Source organism: Zootoca vivipara, chromosome 2, assembly GCF_963506605.1.
Source record: "Zootoca vivipara chromosome 2, rZooViv1.1, whole genome shotgun sequence".
Classification (NCBI taxonomy): domain Eukaryota; kingdom Metazoa; phylum Chordata; class Lepidosauria; order Squamata; family Lacertidae; genus Zootoca; species Zootoca vivipara.
Window position 1 is genome coordinate 69,864,330 of NC_083277.1, and position 20,479 is coordinate 69,884,808.

The 20,479-nt window shown below is 41.9% G+C and overlaps 1 protein-coding gene across 1 annotated transcript; it reads right to left on the minus strand.

The window, feature by feature from the left end:
* Nucleotides 1-269: 269 nt before the first annotated feature.
* On the minus strand, nt 270-19,658 carry MEIKIN (meiotic kinetochore factor). Its single transcript, XM_060271044.1, has 13 exons — nt 19,469-19,658; nt 15,226-15,316; nt 14,698-14,776; nt 13,630-13,690; nt 11,725-11,865; nt 10,850-10,969; nt 9,415-9,588; nt 9,196-9,309; nt 8,356-8,450; nt 6,508-6,648; nt 3,006-3,131; nt 1,602-1,719; nt 270-313 (listed from the first exon to the last, which is right to left on the minus strand). Exons 1-13 carry the CDS (start codon nt 19,650-19,652, stop codon nt 288-290), a joined length of 1,470 nt encoding a protein of 489 aa, XP_060127027.1. The 5' UTR covers nt 19,653-19,658; the 3' UTR covers nt 270-287.
* Nucleotides 19,659-20,479: the final 821 nt, after the last annotated feature.

A 20,479-nucleotide genomic window follows, 5' to 3' on the forward strand; every position in this document is an offset into this window, starting at 1 on the left:
TCATGATAGGACTTAGGTGTCCATTTCTTTTTTACTGAACCCACTGCCCATACAATACAGCTGCAGGGCAGGCTTCTTCCCCAACCTGGTTTCCTCCAGATGTCAGTGGACTCTAATATACACATCTAATATACCTGGGATGATGGGAACTGGGAGGGAGTCCAACAACATCTGGAGGGCACCAGGTTAAGAAGGCTGCTGCTGAGGTTTCTAGAAAGTGCTCCCCTTTCTTTCTCTCCCCCACCCCACATTACATGCAGCAGTGCTTACCTATTGTTCCTGTAGATCTAGTATTTTGAACTGGTAATAATATCTGAAAAAGAAATCAATTTGCATTGGGAATTAATTTCAATTTCACTTTTTGGAGAAAACATATCACTTTAGTTGACTTACAGAGCAATCCAATTTCCCTGCTGCTGCCACGCAGGAGACCCACCTTCATATCTACAACCTGGCCTGAAGGTGCTAGACACAACCTGGGATCTTCTTTCTGCATGAAAGCATCTCATGTACACTGGCAGTGGTTCTGCAGGGTTTCAGACATTTCCAGCTCTGCCTTCTGCAAGCCAGGGGTTGAACCTTTTGCATACAAAGCAGATTCTGTACCATTCAGCTACATCTCTCACAATAAAAAAAATCCTTCCAGTAGCATCTTAGAGACCATCTAAGTTTGTCCATGGTATGAGCTTTCATGTGCATGCACACGAAAGTCATACCAATGACAAACTTAGTTGTGCATGCACACGAAAGCTCATACCAATGGCAAACTAAGTTGGTCTCTAAGTTGGTCTCTTAGTTGGTGCTACAGGAAGGAATTTTTTTATTTTGTTTTGACTACGCCAGACCAACATGGCTACCTACCTGTAACTATCTCTCACAATGTTTGAGAAATCATGATTTGCCCAGTGACCTGGCAAGTTCTGGGCCGAGCTGGGCTTTGAACCCAAGTCCAAGCCCAATGTCCCTTCATATCCCCAGCAATTTGTTTTGTAGATTCAATCAGAGAAGGGAAGTTTTGTGGCATGGCCTATACTTACAAGTAAGGATTCCTCCAGTCAAAAATAGGAGCTTTGACAGTTTACAGCAGGGGTCCCCAGACTACGGCCCACGGGCCAGATGCGGCCCAATTAGCCTCCCAATCCGGCCCGCAATGACCCCCGCCGCCCGCTGCCGCCGCCTGCTCTTATGGCGCGTAGTGCGGCAGCGCGATTCCAGATCGGAAAAAAGTGCCGGAAATCGTTTGTGCGCATGCGTATGGGACTCCCCCGACCCGGAAGTGCACCGGAAATGACCTCTTCTGGGTTGGGAGAGGCCCATACGCATGCGCACAAACAATTTTCGGCGATTTTTCCAACCTGGAAGCGCGCCACCGCGCCAGTAAGTGTGTGCGCGCATTCGCACGGGCGCGCACTTCCCCACCCTCCGTACGATCGGCGCGGCAGGCCGGGTAAGTCTGGGGACCCCTGGTTTACAACAACAGCAACAGCAGCAGCAGTAACAGCAGCAGCAGCAGCAACAACAACAACAACAACCCCAAACCTTTCCTTGTGCAAGGAGTTCTCACAATAAATAAATATTCTGTATCCCCTGTCCTGCTTTACCTTCAGTTGCTCCTGGTGGGGGAAACACTCTTTTTCTTTTCAGTGGGTGTTGGAGAACTTTCAGTGGTCCTGGTGAAGCTTTAATGATACAGCAGATTTCTGGAGGGTTACGTAGACACTGAAAGAAATGGAACAAAACTTAGGTCGTCCTACAAGGCATAGAATGGGCTTTGATGCAGCACTGCATTATGAACCAATAGCTTTGGGCTCCCATGCTCCCTCTCCCCTTTTCTCCTCCAGAGTGGCCATGATAAACATTTGCTTCCACGTTTAAGCAAAGCAGAGTTCCTTTGCTTGCCTCTTAACTCAGGAAACTCAACAGTTCAAAAACAGTTTGACAGAAAGTCAGGATTGTAAATCATATTTAATCCTGACAAAGCATCATTTATGCTAGTCAGAGAACTCTCGAGTTTTAACATAATGAGGAATTATGGTTGGTTTAAAAGCAAAAGCTTCCAGTCCCCTTTAGGCTGCACCAAAGGAAAAGGAGTTCACAAGCTCAAGGCTTGGTGCTTCTCATTAACGTAACACTAAACTATGGTTGTAATGTTAGTATCTGGAAAAAGCCATGTTATGTAGGACATTCTGCCAACAGGAAGGTGCTCTAAATGTGTTCACTACAAACATACTCTTTTCACCTCCTACAGGGTCAAGCTCTGGGTAGGAGTAAAAAAAAACCCCAAAAACCTGGTTCTGCTATTTTTTCAGCAAAAGTGCATTATGGATGGTGCCAAAAGGTAGTGATTTACACAGCCCAAGCCCTACCCCCGATTCACCCTGAATCTGTACTTTTCAAACTGTTTTTGAGACACTCTGTGCTCTCTCCACTTTGATCTATACTTTGGGTTCCAACCTACACTGCATAAAACAAAGCTCTGTATTCCCCCATTCACTGTATTAGAGATTCTTTACACATCTATTATTAATTTTTTAGCCTTTGGATGAGATTTACGGGTCCAGGAGTGGATTAAGCTTTCCAAATAGAAGACAAATTGGTCCAGCTGTTGTTGTTTTTTAATGGAAGTCAAAGGGATTCATTTTCCTTCATAATCCATTATTGGTGGGCGGGGAGAAGTACTTGTTGTCTTAAAGTTTAAAATAATTAAGATGTGGCCAAGTAGTGTGTATTCTTGGTTGTACTTTTTTATTTTTAATGCAGCTGCACACTAGACTTTCTTTGTGGCAGCTGTTTGTATAATCCAACAGGTTTGGGACAGGCCTCACAATGTGAGTGACTTCTATTTAAATATCCCGTCCTCACTTACCATAGATAGGCAGTTTTGAGTTTTGGAATCATTTGACATGTTCTCCTGCCCTGTCTATTTAAAAGTACACACACACACACACTCCTGAAGTATGTTTGGTTAGCACTGCAGCAAAGGAAAAAAATAATAGAGATATAACCTGACGAATAACACTTTCTGGAGACAGGGAAGCAGGAATGACTTCTTTTGAATTTACATTTGAACGACTTGTGCTCGGCAAGGAAGCTTCACCGAGTGAGACTTTATGTACTGATGACGAGTCCAACTATATCAAAACAAAACAAAAATGTACAGCACTTTCATTAATATGGATCCAAGAAGCAAGCTTTCAAATGAGTCCCCTCCTGGCATCCTATACTTTGCATATACAGCCTGTCTGAGTCATAAGGAAGAATGACTATTAGCCTTCTCTTTGTCAGTATGTGACTGTCACAGGTCACTCGGCTTCTCTCTCCCAGCACACTACTATAACCCTAGGGGGTTTTCTGCTTTTCTGAACTGAGCGGAACATTTAGTGTAATACTTGAGAATCTCTGGTTACAGGTAGTTGCTGAAATGCAACTTATTACCAAACTTAAAACCATGGAGAGACCTGGTCTGAATAGAGACATTGGATTCTTATCTCATTATACATGATAAAGTTATTTTTAGTCATCTCACCCCTTGCTTTTTCCTGTAAGATCAACTGCAGTCGTTAACAGTCGTCAACAGGTTCACCACACCTATCAGCCAACCCATTCCCACCACCCTTCTGAGTTTCAGTGTATCTGAAGAAGTGTGCATGCACACGAAAGCTCATACCAATGACAAACTTAGTTGGTCTCTAAGGTGCTACTGGAAGGATTTTTTTTATTTTGTTCTGAATATATACTTATCTGTCTTCAGGATGACCTAAACTACTGACAATGCAAATGAAGGCAATATTACATTCAGTTTGTTTGTGCTTCCTTTCTTTCCTTTTTTTTAAAAAAAAGCTAGTGTGGCACATTGAACAGAGTAGACCGAGAGTGAAATCCACACACTACCATGAAGCCAATTGCTATCGCTTTTAAGCCTTTTGTGCATCTTAAGAGATGCATGTTTAATAATAATAATAATAATAATAATAATAATAATAATAATAATAATAAAAAATAGTAAAGAGGAAGAAAAGAAATTAGTTTGTAGTTTGAACAACAGGTAAGTGGAGATGTACAGCTTTTTCCCTACACTCTGGCCACCAGTGCCGACATCTATTTTGCCACATATTTGGAAGCCACAACGGTTATATATGTGCAATTTTTATATGAATGCAAGTACTTTTCTTCCTGCATGATAATTATTTTCTGAACAGGAAAGGTATTGCCTAAAGTGGCCCCCAGATTTCAAAACAGCTACTTGCACATACAGTACTGAGAAACATGTCAAAAGCCAGGAAATTATGCAGATAAATGAGATACTGCTTTTGGCCCACAAAACTGGTTTGAAAATGGTGGTTTGAAACTGATAAAAACAACAACAACACCAAGACCCTGATGTTTTAAAAATAAACACATTTCATTGCATTGTATCATTCACATGAAAAGAAATGCAAATGGTTACATTTGTTTTGAGTTTATTTTGCTAAACTCTAAATCTTCTGTCTGTAGAAGTGCTCACTTGTTACCAGTACTTTATTGTTTCCTATGTTCACTGCTCTGGAACTGTTCTACAGACATAAAAGTTTATCAGAAGCAAATAGCAAGAGCAATCTGTTCTGCTGTTAAATTTTAAATATTTTATTTCCTTCATATAAAACATCTACCCGCAGTCCCATCCAGTTTCCAAATTGAATTCCTTTATAAGAGAGAAATCCATTTTAAACAGATAAACAGAATGCTTTGGTTCTATCGCAGTGTTATAAGAATTTTTAGATTTTATATATATGTGATAAATGCTCATAAATGTACCAAGCAAACACATATATAAATATATAAACACATACAGTGGTACCGCGGGTTACAGACGCTTCAGGTTACAGATGTTTCTGGTTACAAACTCCACTAACCTAGAAATAGTACCTCGGGTTAAGAACTTTGCTTCAGGATGAGAACAGAAATCGTGCTCTGGCGGCACGGCGGCAGCAGGAGGCCCCATTAGCTAAAGTGGTGCTTCAGGTTAAGAACAGTTTCAGGTTAAGAACGGACCTCCGGAACAAATTAAGTTCTTAACCAGAGGTACTACTGTATATAAATATATAAACCACATGTCTAAAACCCACAGGAAAAGTCCTAAAACCATTTTGACTCTTTCAGTCACCTCATGCAGAAACCTCCCCATTGTCTCTGTCTTCACAAATCCTGCCTTAAGGGCACATTGAAGGTGTGAATAGGATGAGCCTGTGACTTGGCTCAGGAATTAAGTATTATCATTACAAAAGAATGGCCAGGCTCCCCAGGTAATCCAGTCAAGTGACCATTAACAGGGTAAAAACAATGCCCTCAGATTTCTGTTGTAGACTGCCTTTTCTGTGATGTAGGTATGATGTATCTGGGGGTGGTCTAGGCTACAACCCTTCTGTGATGTATGTATGATGTTTCTGGGGGTGGTCTTGGACTCCAGGGCGGACAATTTAAAATGTCTATATAAGGGCTTGCGCACATGGCTTGGGGTCCTCCTCCTCTCTCCTGTGTGTGGAGGGGAGCACCCTGTTGCAACAGCTTTAATGAAGATCAGGCTTACTAGCTGCTTTGCTTCTCAATAATCTCTGGTTGGTCTCTGTTATTTTCTCCTAATGATAGAGAACCTACAAAAGGACTCTATATGGGCTCTTGGGGTTTTTGTTGTTGTTGTTGCTTATATCAGCAAAAAGGATACTGTATAAGGAGCAGGGTTTTTTGTTTTTTGTTTTGCTTATATCAGCAGTATACTCTTAATTCATTCTGAAAGCAAAATGTCAAGTGAACATGTCTGAGAAGACACTGGACTCACCCGGAGTCCAGAGTGCTGTGTTTCTAGGCATAGGTCTGTGCTTTAATTCTCCCCATCCAAGCACTTTTATTTTTGCTCCAGTTCTTTTCCTGCAAAGCCCCACTCTTTACTACTGAATCGGAGCAAATGGCAATTTACCCAAAACCCGAATTGCCATTTGTTTCGATTCTGCATTAAAGGGAGAGGTTTCCTGGGAGAAAGGTGGGTATAGTGATCACTGAGCTTTAAAACCCAGACTTGTGCCTAGAAGGCAGGGGGCAAAAGGTACATATGGAAAAGCCAACTGAAGCACTACTTCCTGTTTCCTGAACGCTATGTACACCTATCAGTGGAACCATGCCAAAGGGAGGAGAGACTCCTAATTTTGAAGAGGGTTTATGGGTCCAATTCAGCCCATACACCACAAAAGGCACATCCATATTGTTTAACATGACCCAACCTCCCATCAGCCCTAGCCAGTGTGTCCAATAGTTAGAGATGATGGGAGCTGGGGTCCAACAACATCCCAAAGACCCCAGGTCTCCCTACACCTAGTTTAACTAGTGCCACTTTTGTCTTTTACCAGTTTTTGCATTGTAATTTCCCATAGCATTCAGTATAGTTTCTGCATCTCTTAGCCTTGCAACAGCTCTCTAACCCCCAAGTGCAGCACTCCCCATTCCCTTAAAGCTTAGCAGTTGAAAGCAACTCACCATGCCAGTGCCTGGCTGTGCAGAGCCTAAGGTTTCAGCTGTGATTCCACAAGATTTGGCTGGACTCGATACATAAGGAGAGGATGAGGAAAACAGTACTCTTTTTGTGCACTTCATTTTCCTGGGTTGCTGATCTTTAGTCTACAGAAACATGAAGAATTGTATAGTAGTATCATTAACACTTGTAAGCGACGTACTTAACAGTGTTTTAGACAGCACTTTGAGCAATTGAAGTGCTTTGTATACATCTAAGTAATTCTTATGAACAATAGCATGATGAAAATCTCACTTATTATCCTCGTGTTGCAGGGGAGGGAGAAAGAGATAGCATCTTACTGAAGGCCAACTAGTAATCTCATGGCAGAGGAGAGATGAGATTTAAATCAAGGTTTTAGTCGCTGCACTATACTTCATTAGGACTAGGATCACATGACAGTCCCTGGAAGACAGCCGGCCAATAGAGTGCTTGACCCATTTTATGTCCACTAAAAACATGACATTAGTTCTAAATGATCTCAGCACAGAACACTAACAATTCCCAATTCCAACATCTCAGTGTGAGGCCAAAAGGGCAATGTGAGGAGCAATCTAGATATTTGCTATGAAGCTTGTCTTTGCACAGTTTTTTATTTCAACAAATAGCTTTCCTCTCATCATGAACAGAAGCCACCCTTTATTTTGATCAAGACCACACACACACAAACATATTTGTAAAAGAAAAAAATGAATTCTGCAAGGGTGTTTGTCCCTCTACTTTGTCCCTCTACTTTGGCCTTCACTGAGCTCACACTGTCAACTATTTAAGGAGTTACACAGAAGAAAAGATAATCGCGCCCACTTAGAAGAACAAGTACAGTAATAACCACTGACTAGAGATTCTAGATGGGAAGAGGTTTCATATTATGAAAAGATTAGCCAAGAGCACCTTTATATAATATATGAAGAAACCGAATTTGTACCACTAGGGCCCAGTAAGTTTCTTTTGCGGATGCCTCAGGTATAGCAGCTTCCTTCTCCAAAGGTTTACCAAAATTAGAGCCTAAGTAACCAGAACATTTTTATTTCGGTGGCTATTGAAGACAGGTTCAAGGGACAACTTTAATTCTGCTATTTTATAATTGGATGTTCCAATGATTTCCACAAGGTCAACTTGAAATCCAACTTCAAAAGAAAGAATACAAGAGGTGCTTAATCATTACCCACTCAAACAATTCAATTTACAATGGAACACAGAAAGCTGCCCCATAAAGTGGGTGGGGAGGACCAGGGAAGAATTGTGAGAGCAGAGACAGCAAGCAGGGGGAGGGTTAACAACCCCACTGCGCCACCATAGCATGACCTGCACCTATTCTGAAGTTGTAGCATCAAGTGTAGCCCCCTTCATTCATCACTGGCACTAAGGTGCCATCATGTGATTACTGCTTGAGCTCCTGGCCCTGCCCCTTGGGCAGGGTGACTGACCCAGGGTAACAGAATGTGAGGCCAGGCAGTGTGCCAGGACTACAGCCCCATCCCCAGTAATCCTATGATGACCCCTAACTGGCTTTTAAAAAAATGAATGAAAGGACTACAGTCAAATGGAGATTATTATCACACTTCTGCCCAGATTCATCTATAGGCAGGATGGGTAAAATTATAGAATTGTAGAGTTGGAAGGGACCATGCAGGTCATGTATTCCAACCCCCTACAATGCAGGCATCTTCTCCCCAACATGGCCCATGGCTCTGAGATTAAATGTCTCATACTCTACTGAGCTATCTTTCCATTGAAGTGTCACTAGAGTTAGTTGTCCACCACGCCACTATCCCAATCCACACACGGCAGCCTATGAACATTAAACTCGTCACCTTTTTTGTCTGTTTTTGAGGCAATAAGGAGGCTCCAAAAGATTGCAATTCAGGTGTCTTTTCCTTTGCGGGAAAAATCTTGCACACTTGTTTCCCTGAGAAAACAGGAAGAAAAACAATTCTTCAATTGGTCCAGCTATTTCTTTGTCTCAATTTTGTGCTGCAGTTTGGGGGTCATGGGCTGATCTGCAGTCATTTACTGGCTGATCTGCAGAGCCATTCATTCGGCCTCAATTTCTGAGCTTTTAACCACCCCTCAACACTATGTGACTTTTCCTTTTCACTCAATTTTCTCTTTCTTTCCTTTTTTGTGTGTGGAATGAGATTCTTAAATGGTATGTGTGTCTGCATGTATGAAAATGGGGTGGTGGTGAGCTACTCTGGATGAATCACTTTTCAAGAGTCCACAAACACAGTTGCCATGGTAACCAGGAAGGACTGGGGTGCAGTCTGCAGCCAGGAGGAGCCACTGTATTTTGCCGTTTTGTTTTCAAAAACCGCCAGCATTTTCCCTGTTTGCAATCAGCGTTCCTGCCATGCCTTGCAGCCTTCTAATTGCCTGACTGAGGAGAGAGAGGCAGTGGCATGTTTACTTCCCTCATTCTGCTTTAGTGCTGGCTCCCATGTTCACCTCTTATTCGGCTCTGCAGCTGTATGAGTTAAGGGAATTTCCATGCCAGGAGGGCCACCAAGCCAGGCAAAGAGGGGCAACCTTTCAGGGTCATCATTATACACAGGCCCTGGGCCTAAACTTGTTATTTTAAAAGTACACAGCAAAAACAAATCTGCTAGTCGCGTCACGTAACTTGCTGCTTGTTTGTTTTAAATAACATTATTTACCTGCAACTACAGCTGAAACATCTGTCAATTCAGAACGTGATTTCTGCTTTGATAGCCTGCCATGGTAAAAACAAGAAAAACAAGACGAAAGTAAGAAAGTAGTTATATGCTTAGCTGCTCACAAAATTTCCATTAAGATCCAAGTGATTTCTTTCCCAAATGGCTAATATCACTTCAAATCTAGTGAAAATACACTGGCTAATGAGTCAACAGACCAACTAATATCTTCAGTTCTGCCATAATGCAATGCTCCACCAATGTGTTCTCTTTGTGAGAGGGGATTTCCCTGGCTACAGCTGTTGCTTCTAACGGCCATGGCTAAGGCAGTGCTTTGTGTAGCTGCCACAATCAGAGTCATTACTCTGAGCAGTTGCATATACTGGTATACTGTCTCTAAAAAAAGAGCAGTCACACACAAAAAATATTGTTATGAGTTTGTGGGGTGCCTGAATTCCCTTTCTAATTCCTGGACCCTGCTTATAATTCCTGGGTGCCAGATACTCGACCCCCTCTCTCAACTCATAATTGGCTAGAAAGACAAAAGCCTTTGAAGTGGAGTTTTAGAATGGGAAGGGGAGCAGTTGTTTTTAGGACTGCAGTTGGGGATGATGTTGGTTGGAGAAAAAACAGTTGCCGGCTGTGTCAGCAAGCCAGAGAGAAAAGTGGCAGTCTGTTAAACATAGCAAGCTGACCAGAGGGTGATGGCTGATTTCTGCTGGCATCCAAGACTATGGCCATGGGAGGGGCAAGAACCTTTTGGAGTGTTAATGCCCCTCCATCGTAGACTCAGGTTGTACATACAGTAAGTGTAAATAAACCACATATCCTAAAGATACCACAGTCTCCTCTGTGGCTCATTTCTTTATAAACACAATCCCTGGGCAAGCACCTGGAAACCCTGGAATCTCACACCACTCGGAGACTGGGGTGGCATGTAACAATATTTTGCTTAGATATTACCTTGCAATGCTCTGGTCTTTGTTTCCTAAAGTGGTTTCTAAAAGAGATCAAATGTGAAGAGTGTGATCAAGGTAAGCTAGAACAATGCAGCACAACATAGGGCTCATCCACACTTCTGCTTGTCCCATGCCCAGAAAGCACAGGTCCAGAGCTTTTCCGCTTGTCCTGCGCTCTCTAGGCATGGGTCCAAGAGGATTTTCGCTTGCCCCTTGCTTTCCCTGGGAAAATCAGTTGTAAGGCCCTGAACTGGAACAAACGTCAATTCACAGAAAAAAAGAATTGACATTTGTTCTGGGTGCTTTTTTTCAAGAAAAATAGGTGCTGGAGCTAACCATGAAGTTGTTATAGTAAGATGCTGGGTGACTGGGGCAGCCCTGAATAGATGCTGGTTTGACAACAGCCGCGTTCACAGCTACACAGGAGACGGACTGAAGAAAAGGATATACAAATTGGCCCAGCTCTGTAGCTTGACCAATCGAGTCTAGGATGTATAATCTTTCCTCTTCAAACCACTTTAGTCCTCCCACTGTCTCATCATAAAGCTGCTTTATTTCCAGACATCCAACTCTGCCACTTCGCAGTGTGGAAACACCAACTCAAGTTCCCAACACCCACATTTGCTGCCCTCTGTATAAAAAAAAAGGTTTAAAGTCAAGCTGGCAATCAAACACTTATGAAACACGTTCAAGGTTACCCAGTATCTGTGAAAGATTTGGCACATGTGGCATCTTGTCTATGTTGATGGCTTTGCTGGTATCCAAGAGGGTTGAATTCCTGTGCCCAAGGCATTCTTCTGGACTAGTGCAGCTTTTTTCTAAAACACATAACACAATATGGTTGCTACCGTCTTTCTGAAATGCTTGAACTTCTACAATGCTAACATTGCATTTGTAAGGTGATCACTCTTGAAGAACCTCCATAGACTTCAGGTGGTTTATTATGGCATAAGGTGTAAAGACTTTAGACCCCCTCCCTACAAACAATTATTGAGGATGTAATTTGAAGCACTTGTTTAGCAATCGATGCATGGTTGATTGCCCAGTGCTGGGGTTAAGCCAATCAAAAAAATGTAGTATAGGTCGAGAATTGCCAAGGACACTCTGAACTCTAGCCTTGGATTAAATGGACATTCTCTGACCAAATTAAGAGGCATTTGGCAACAATCAATTAGCAAAGTTTTCCCTACTTGACTATGTGATGGACTTGATTAAGCAAATAAAAATACAATGTAGTCAGGTCTTACAGCAGGGATGGGGAGTCAATGTTGTTCCTCTCTGGGATAGCTGAGTCAGTAGAGCATGTGTCTCTTAATCGCAGGCTCATGGGTTTGAGCCCCATGTTGAGCAAAATATTCTTGCATTGTAGGGGGTTGAACTAGATGACCCTCGTGATCCCTTCAAACTCTACAAATTCTAAGCTTCTATGATCCCTGACTATTGGCCATGCTTGCTGGGGATGAAAATAAAGCAACATCTGGAGGGCCACAGGTTCCCAATTTCTGCCATACAAAATATAGATGAGTGCACACAGGCTTTTCTCAAACGGTCACTCCCACATAAGCATGCGTACCTAATGTGTTTTCATCTCTGAATATTTCAGGTGATGAATAAGTACTTGCTCCATCACTAGATTCTGTATCAGAGCACAGAGAAGACTCTTCATCCAAACACTGCAGCAAAAAATGTGAAACACCTGTGGGTAAAGTCATTCCTGGAAATAAAGGCAAAATGAGAAAGGATCAGGACACTGCTCAGTCTGAAAGTGCTCATTCAGGTACCATGAAATGCTGGGCACCTATAAATGTTAAGAACTGGGCTTCAGTTTGAAAAAAAAAGATACACATCTCCAGTGGAGAGCTGAGCTAGGAAAAACATTAGATATATGTATGCGTTTAATGTGATTCAGTTAAGACTGTATGTTGCAATAGGTTATACAATATAGTACTGTGAACAGAAGGCAGGCCACATGAGAGAAGGATGGAGAACAGCAACAGTAATAGGTTCAATTGGATTAGTTTTCATTTAGTATTACATTACATGTCCTAAATTTCCTCCAAGAAGCTCCAGGTGACATACATCCACATGGTTCTTTCCATTCCTCTTTTACCCTCACAATAACCCTGTGAGGGAGGTTTGATTGAAAGATGGCAACTGGTCCAAAGTAACCCAGTGAGTTTCATGACTGAAAGCGCATTTGAACCATAGTCTCCTAGTCCAATACTCTAGCCTCTGCACTTGTTTCAGTATACATGCAACGTTTAGCTTCCATCAAAAACAGTAATGTATTTACAGTATTCTATATAAAAGAAATACTGTAGGTATCCTGGAAATGATAAACAGCACCACTTCTATGTAGTGCCATGGTTTAAAATGGTTAATTAAACTAAACAGAACAGGTTTATTATATATTAACCATTTTTCATAAGAATATTGAGGATTTCAACAAAGTAACTGGAGATTCCTTTTCTTCATCAGATTGTCAGTGAACCAAATGACCCAAAGTGCACAATATGATTACGGTGGAAATAAGACTAGGACTTAGGCACCATCAGCCACTGTGAGCAGTCAATTAAAAGGATTGTTGATGGGCATTAATATTAATTTATTATCCATATACTTGGGCTATACAGATCCTCAAGGCATTAAAAATTATATCCTGGTCTACAGACTGGTGCTCTAAATCTACTTGAATTTTTAGAAGTCTGTTATAATTAGTGATGTGAAGGCCTGGAAAAAAATCCTCCAGAAAAAAAAGGGGGGAGGGAGAACCTTTCCTCCATTTTTTCGGAAATACGGAAACCTATGGCAGTACCTACGGGATCGCCTCTCCTGGTATGCCTCGCGGAGGACCTTAAGGTCCACAAACAACAATATTCTGGAGATCCCGAGCCATAAGGTGGCTAGATTGGCCTCTACTAGGGCCAGGGCCTTTTCAGTATTGGCCCCAACTTGGTGGAATGCTCTTTCACAGGAGACCAGGGCCCTGCGGGATTTGTCATCTTTCTGCAGGGCCTGCAAGACAGAGCTGTTCTGCCTGGCCTTTGGGTTGGACTTAGTCTGACCCCTGTGTTTTCCTCCCTCATGGCTTGGATTTATGGACTACTTAAAATGAGGCTGCATTTAATTGTAATATTGTATTTTAATCTGTATTTTAATTAATTGCTTTTTTATGTTTTATTGTAATTTTATTGGTGTGAGCCGCCCTGAGCCCGGTTTTGACTGGGGAGGGGGGGTATAAATAAAAATTTATTTATGTATTTATTTCTTCTTCTTATGTAGAAGGCTGAACAAGAAACACTAGTGATATGAATTGTTCCTGAGGAAAGCTTCAGCACTGGCCACAGAGTTGGATTGGGGGAATTAAAATTGCGTTGGGAGAACTAAAATATTAACATGAGGACTAGTCACATTAGGGAACTTGGAATAATATTTAGAAGAATACAGTTCCTGATCCAATATTTTTAAGCATACTCACCTGATGTAGTTTCACTATATCTAGGACTTTCTTTACTTGCAGAGCTTAAATGCAAAGAATCCTAAGGACAACCGTGAAAGATGAAGATGACAAGGTATGATGTAGATAAAACTGTGATTTCCCTTATGACCATACAAAATTCATGAAAATAATTTCACAGAAAGAAACAGTTCTGCACAGTTTTGTCATGAACAAAATATTCCTTAACATTGACCAGAGCAACTCCTGGATTTGATATGTATTATCAATGGCCACATGGAAGCAATTTTAAATTATGTAAATTGTTCATCTGCAGAATGTCATCAGGCAGAATGGGATAATTTCTCATTCACCACAAAGCCCCAGAATTTCTTCAAAGCACAGTCTCTGTTAAGATCAGATGTTCTGTGGTGGAGACTAACATGACAGAGAGAGTAATTTAAAGCTGAACCCATATAGTGATAGTGGGTATTTCCTGGGCACTGAACCTCTATAGTGGTATTGCCAACTTGGATAAATTTCATTGTGATTGATGCACATTTCCAGCCACTACACAAGTCAATGTGAATAGAGCATGACCATGAACTTGCCTGGACAATATTCATAGGTCTTTATGACAATTCATCTGTTCCACACCAACCACTTGAAACAGTATGACCTCCATTATTCTTCCACACTAAAATTCTCCCAGCAATCAGAAAGGCTGGTACACTAATTATGCTGGTGACTACTGCAAACCCTGATATTTCCACGTACCTCAGAGAGATGGATTTCCCCCCACTTTAAAGTCAGAACCACAGAATACATACAGAACCAACCTGGTGCTTTCCAGATATTTTGAATTATAACTCCCATCATCCCTGACCACTTACCATGCTGCCTAGGAGCTAGCACGGCTTAATTGTGATTTTGTGTGATGTGCAAACCAGCTCCATGACACACCACTGGTTGCATACAAAATACTGTATGCATATGTATTTTGATTGGCTGGACTCTGAAGGTGCAGCAGTCTTTCGTTTTTACCCTACTAAACACATAGTAGTACATAGATTTGTTGGGATTTAAGAGGTTTAACAATTAAATACATACCTTTAATACAGCAGTGGTTATTTTATTGATACTTTTATTCACCTCCATGCTTCTGTTTTCATTTTCATTTAATTCAGTACTATTTTGGGGGGGGGGAATAAAGCACAATTACGGGTCTGTATTTTTCATAGGCAATTTCAAACCAACTCTGATATCTGGAATTTCTGAGAAAAATGACTTCTCTTAATTTGAAGTTAAATCAACACACTAACAACAGAAATTGGAATTATTGTTGCTCTGGGGGTGTTGCCCAAAACAAGGCAAGTCCTTCCTGCCCTGGCCATAATGCCTATAAATACAATTAAAGCTGAATTGCATCATCATATTGACAGTTTCTAGACTGGTGGTGTGGATCTTGGTGCTTTCCAGAAGTTGTTGGACTCCAACCCATCAGCATAGCCAATTGTCAGAGTTGATGGGATTTGAAGTCCAACAACATCTATGTTTGTCCTCAATTGGGGCTTCAAGTGCTCAAGATCTTCCCCCAGATCCAATAATAGAATAACTGGAATGGTTATTATAACATACCTTTGTTCCATTGAAAGGCAGTCCATCTGGGTCACCCCAGAGGCTTCTTGAATTTTGGGCAATGATTTTGTAATGGCATTTCCAATTTGTCCTATAGGGAGAAAAAAGTGAATTGTTTAGCCAAACACAGGATTATGATCCAACAGAACAAATATTTTATAAACTGTATAAATTGATATTAACTGAAAGTCCTACATTTACCCAAAGGATTTGTTTTGATATAAAGAGAGAGTAAGAATCATCCCTTTGTGTTAAGACGTCACAATTGTTTGGCATTCACCTAATTTGTATACAGGTGCTGAGTGAAGGGCTTCAATGTAATTATTTCTGGTACAAAATTCAAACCGAGATATGCACATTCCTCCATGACTGTTTGAGATTATTTATTTTGAACAGGAAATGTACAGAGTTTCTTCTTCATGGATTATGTGCACATTTTCTTTCAGTGTATATTAACCACTCAACTTACATTTCCATAGACGCATACACACACACTTACACACACAAGGAGTTCTGCCCGTGCTCACGCTGCTCACCAAGCCCTTGGGCCAACTCCCCATTCTTTAAACTTCACCCATAAGCCCCCCATTCCCCCCCTTGCTGCCCACCTGACATCATAGTGACACCAGGCACAGCCAATGTTTCCCTTTGAAGCACTGATTGTTGGGACTTCCAAGTGACCCACAGGGCTTTCAAACCTTGGGGGCAAGGGTTGAAGGAGATGGTGTGCTGGATGCGAGCTCCCATCTACCCATCAGATTACCAAACATGCCTGAAGAGAGGTTTAATGGAGAGGGCCTTCAAAGAGCAGCTTGCTAAACTGCTTTGTGAAACACCCTTCTCTGCTGCAATTGCATTTAATGGAGGGCGGCAAGCACTTCACCCAGCAGGTTGCTAAACACTGGGTGAAGGGCCACCTACTTACCCTTCTGTTAAACCTCACTGCGGGATCATTTATTGGAAGGAGGTGCTCCATTAAACAGTTTGCCTAGGCTGGCCTGCCATTCCTCACTCTGCAATTGGTGTGGCTGCCTAGTATGTATGGGAATATATGCAGATATACTTCATATGTCACAACCTTGATGGCAGAAAGTGAGGAGGAATTAAAGAACCTTTTAATGAGGGTGAAAGAGGAGAGTGCAAAATATGGTCTGAAGCTCAACATCAAAAAAAAAAACAAGATCATGGCCACTGGTCCCATCACCTCCTGGCAAATAGAAGGGGAAGAAATGGAGACAGTGAGTTTGACCAAACTGCGGGAGGCAGTGCAAGACAGGAGTGCCTGGCGTGCTCTGGTCCATGGGGTCACGAAGAGCTGGACATGACTAAACGACTAAACAACAACAACAACTTCATATGTCACAGTTTTTGGCTGCAGCTCATGGTAAATGAGGAAAGAGCTTAACCACGAGCCTAGGTTTGTACGACAAGCTAAGCCAACCCAAACTCATCACAGTACAGGAGTAAAATGACTCGGGGGAAGTAAGGCAGCTGTGAGATCCTCTTCAGGAGTCTGCACAGCCCTGATACACCATAGTTTGGCATGCAAACAAAGAAAGACATATATATGCACATACAGTTGGGTGCATTAAAAAGCACGTTAACCCACCCTGAACAGATTCTCTTCAAGGTCAGTAGATTACTCCACATTTGTTTTGTTTGCATATCAGCTAAGGACAACACAACTCTAGCAAGTCAACAAAGAATGAGCAAAAGAAAACCTGGGAGTTGCACTATAATGGAATTGCTGCTCTCAAAAATGTACAACTGTGAAATCAAGACACCTGTTAAACTCTCATTCTCCAGAGATTTGCAAGAACAACCCCTTTGCACCTTTTAATTTTCATCAGGTTTTGCTATCAGTTTCTTTAAAAAAGAAATTAAGGCCATCCCCTTGATACTCCCAAGACTTAGTACAATATCAGAAGGCAAAAAGCTCCCCCTACTGACAGTCCAATTTAATGCACATGGTAAACCAAGCCTATCTGAATCAAAGGCTTTTGCTGCACAGTTTTAAGAGCTGTTGAGGTAGAATCAGGGCTTTTTTTTCTTTAAACAAATGTTTAGGGGTACTCTCATTTTCCTACTCATATAGAAATACTGCCCCTAAATGAGGCCAAACCTAGATTCATGAAATGTTTATGGGTATGCATACCCCTGTGTCCCCCAGAAAAAAAGCACTGGATAGAATAAACATCAACAGGTTACATTTCCATCTATTCTTCACACAGGTAAATATTCCATATGGTAAGACTGCAGTCATACGTAGTCTTTATCCTCCTCCCTAAACAAGTATCGTTGTGACTGAGGGGTATTTCACAATGAAGCAACACTTCACTTCAAAAATGTTTGAGAATAATCTGGGAACAACAGGATTTAAGCAGAGGTGGATTTAGGGCAGCATGACTGGTTCTACCGCACTAGGGGGCACCACAACTATGATGTACTGAATTGAGCCGAACAGGTGGTGAGAGGAAGGGGGGTGCTGAATTTTGGCTGCCCACAAGGCGACATTGAAATCTGAAAGACCAAAGTCCACCACTGACTTAAGTGTGCATAACTATATTCAGATTTACCACCTGCTCTTTGCATTTCAAGAGGGGCAAATTATTTTGGTGACAGATGAGAACAGGTGTTGTTGTCAGTGGCACCCACACACAATTTATAAAAATGGCTGTTTCTAACCATTGCAGGGGTGGGGGGAATAATTGTGAACACCATCAAAAATTTCCAAAAGAGGAGACTTGGATGAACCACCACTCTTGAATGGCAACATCAGTGTTCTGTTTGCATAAAGACCATATGTATGTATGTATGTATGTAAAATATTTATAGAAAACTGCCTCACATAAAGTATCAACAAAATATGCATGTACAATAAAACATATACCATAAAAATATAAAATAATCACAAAATGGGTGGCTCATCTTGAAAAGTTTAAGCAGCTGCATAGGCTTTCTGGCCTAAAAAAGATCTTCAAGAGATGCCTGAAAATTAACTGTGAGGATGCCTGAATAATTTAGGCTGAAAGAGTTCACAGAAAGGAACCAGGTATCCTAAATGCCTAAATTCTAGTTGAAGTCAATCAGGCTTCTGAAATATGGGGGACAACCAGCAGTATTTCTCCAGATTATCTCAGTGACTGAGCTGGTATATAAGGGTTAAGGGCATCATTACGGTATCCTGGGCTCACATTGATCAGGGCTTTGTATAAGAGAACGCTGAACCTGGTTTGGGAGTATATGGGCAGCCAATGCAGGTGTTTCAGCAGAATGCTACAAACCTACTTCTGAGCAGACATAGGGCTGCTCCACTAGACTTCTAATATCAGTTTGGGGCACACTACATCACCCCATAAATCCTAGCATGCAGCAGCAGGAGACCATATGTGAACACACAATTGCGTACAGGAGTCTTTGCCCACTGTAAGAGAATGGCGCTGCTGAGCAGAGGAGCCCCAGAAAGCACCATAAATTTAGAAAGTAGCCTGAGAGGGTGGGGATTCAACAGCTTGGAAAAACACCAGGTGATAGGAGTCTGTTGCTTTCAAAAACAGTGAGAACCTTGGAAAAAGCAAAACAGCAACTGCCTCAAGAATACAATCTTATGCCTGTTTACCGAGAAGTAAATTTCACTAGGTTCAATGGTGCTTGCATCCTAAGACAGGATTCCACTGTGAGTTGGCTCAAGGGGTAGGAATCATACTTGTGTGCCCTGGGGACAGTTGATTTGTATTTGCAGCTGGTGATTTTTAGCTGGGATGGTAAAGATTGACATCAGAACCGAGTTCACTGTTGACATTCAGTGTTGTGGAAGGAACACATACTGGAGTAATCAGCTCAGTGTTGTCAGGGTCTGAGCAACCATAACAAAAACTACGAATACAAACCAAGCTAAGGAAAGCAATGAGCCCCATCTCTCTGAGTCCCATGTAATGCATTTAGCAGGCCAAGCGGCTTTCTACAGTACTCATCAAGACATAGCAGGTGAGATAAGCCCTCACACATTCACAAACACCCACCCTCTTCCCCACTACCAATTTCACCAATACTGTAAAGTGTTTCCATTAAGAGTGACTACATTAAGAGTACATTCTCAGCCCTTCACATTTTAAGACAGTACATAGTAGAGTAGTTAGGGCCTTTGTGCCACTACGCAAAGACACAATAAATATTGTAATTAATCCAGACAAACAAAGATGTGATGGGGAAGGACAAGGTAGTTAGTTGCATGAATGATTACTTCTGACACGAGGTTCCTGCCGAGGTTCAGAAAGCAGATCTAGGCGCTGCCGACTCCCTTTGGCTTTAGCATTCCTTTCACCTATAGCAGCAGATGCTGCCGCAGCTGGGAGAGGAGATGCACAATGGACATTCCGTTGAGCCCGCTTCTTCCGGGAATAGGAACGCAATTTCACCCAGTCCATCCTCTTTGCTTTTCCTCACAGCAATGCTGCCTACAAAGCAATAAGAGGCAATACTGAGAAAAGAGGCTCTAACAAGTAAAATATAATCCAAGCATAGATGCCAGGAAAAACCAAAACCATGACCTTTTAGGGAAGGGAAGAGTCTTATTGGTGGATTGCTGGCATTCTTGAAACTTGTTTAAGCTTTGTGGTTTACTCCCTGAGGGATTATACAAATCCATATTTACCCCCATGTTACCCTATATCAGGCATGTCCAACTCCCAAGAGACTGTGATCTACTCTCAGTATATATATATATAAAAAACAGGCAGTGATCTACCCCTTGCCATTGGAAGGGGGGGGGGAACGCAGGTGGGGTGGGTGGATTGCCCAGAATTATTCAGCTTTTTTAAGGAGGGAAGTGCCCAGAATTGTTGAGCTTTTTTGGGGAGGATTGCAGAGTCTTTTTAGCCCCCTCCCATAACTTTTTTTGCACGATAAGGATCCCACAATCTACCAGGGTCAGCCAGGGATCTACCGGTAGATCACGATCAACTGGTTGGACACCCCTGTCCTATATTAAATCACTGTATAGGGGGGCTGTCAGCCCCACAGAACAGAAATGTTTTCACTGGAGCTCAGTGTACCAGAGAGTACTTTCAATTCTAAACCTAAATATCATAAAGATCCCCTCACCAAATTAAACACACACACACACCACACATAGACACTTCGAAAAACAAACATTGGCTAGAATATAATTTCAAGCGCCAAACGCCCTACACTCAAATTACCATATAAACCTTTGGCAGTTTTCTCTCACATGAATCCACAAAGAATCCTGGGA

What these genes read in the sequence shown, in the direction of transcription:
- MEIKIN (XM_060271044.1), bottom strand. Translation starts at nt 19,652, where the DNA reads ATGGACTGGGTGAAATTGCGTTCCTATTCCCGGAAGAAGCGGGCTCAA. An exon ending in CAGAGATGAAAACACATTAG is followed by an intron (nt 10,970 to 11,724) that starts GTACGCATGCTT and finishes TATGTGTTTTAG; the next exon opens with AAAAAAGCTGCACTAGTCCA. An exon ending in AAATCTTTCACAGATACTGG is followed by an intron (nt 9,589 to 10,849) that starts GTAACCTTGAAC and finishes CTCTTTTTTTAG; the next exon opens with AGACAGTATACCAGTATATG.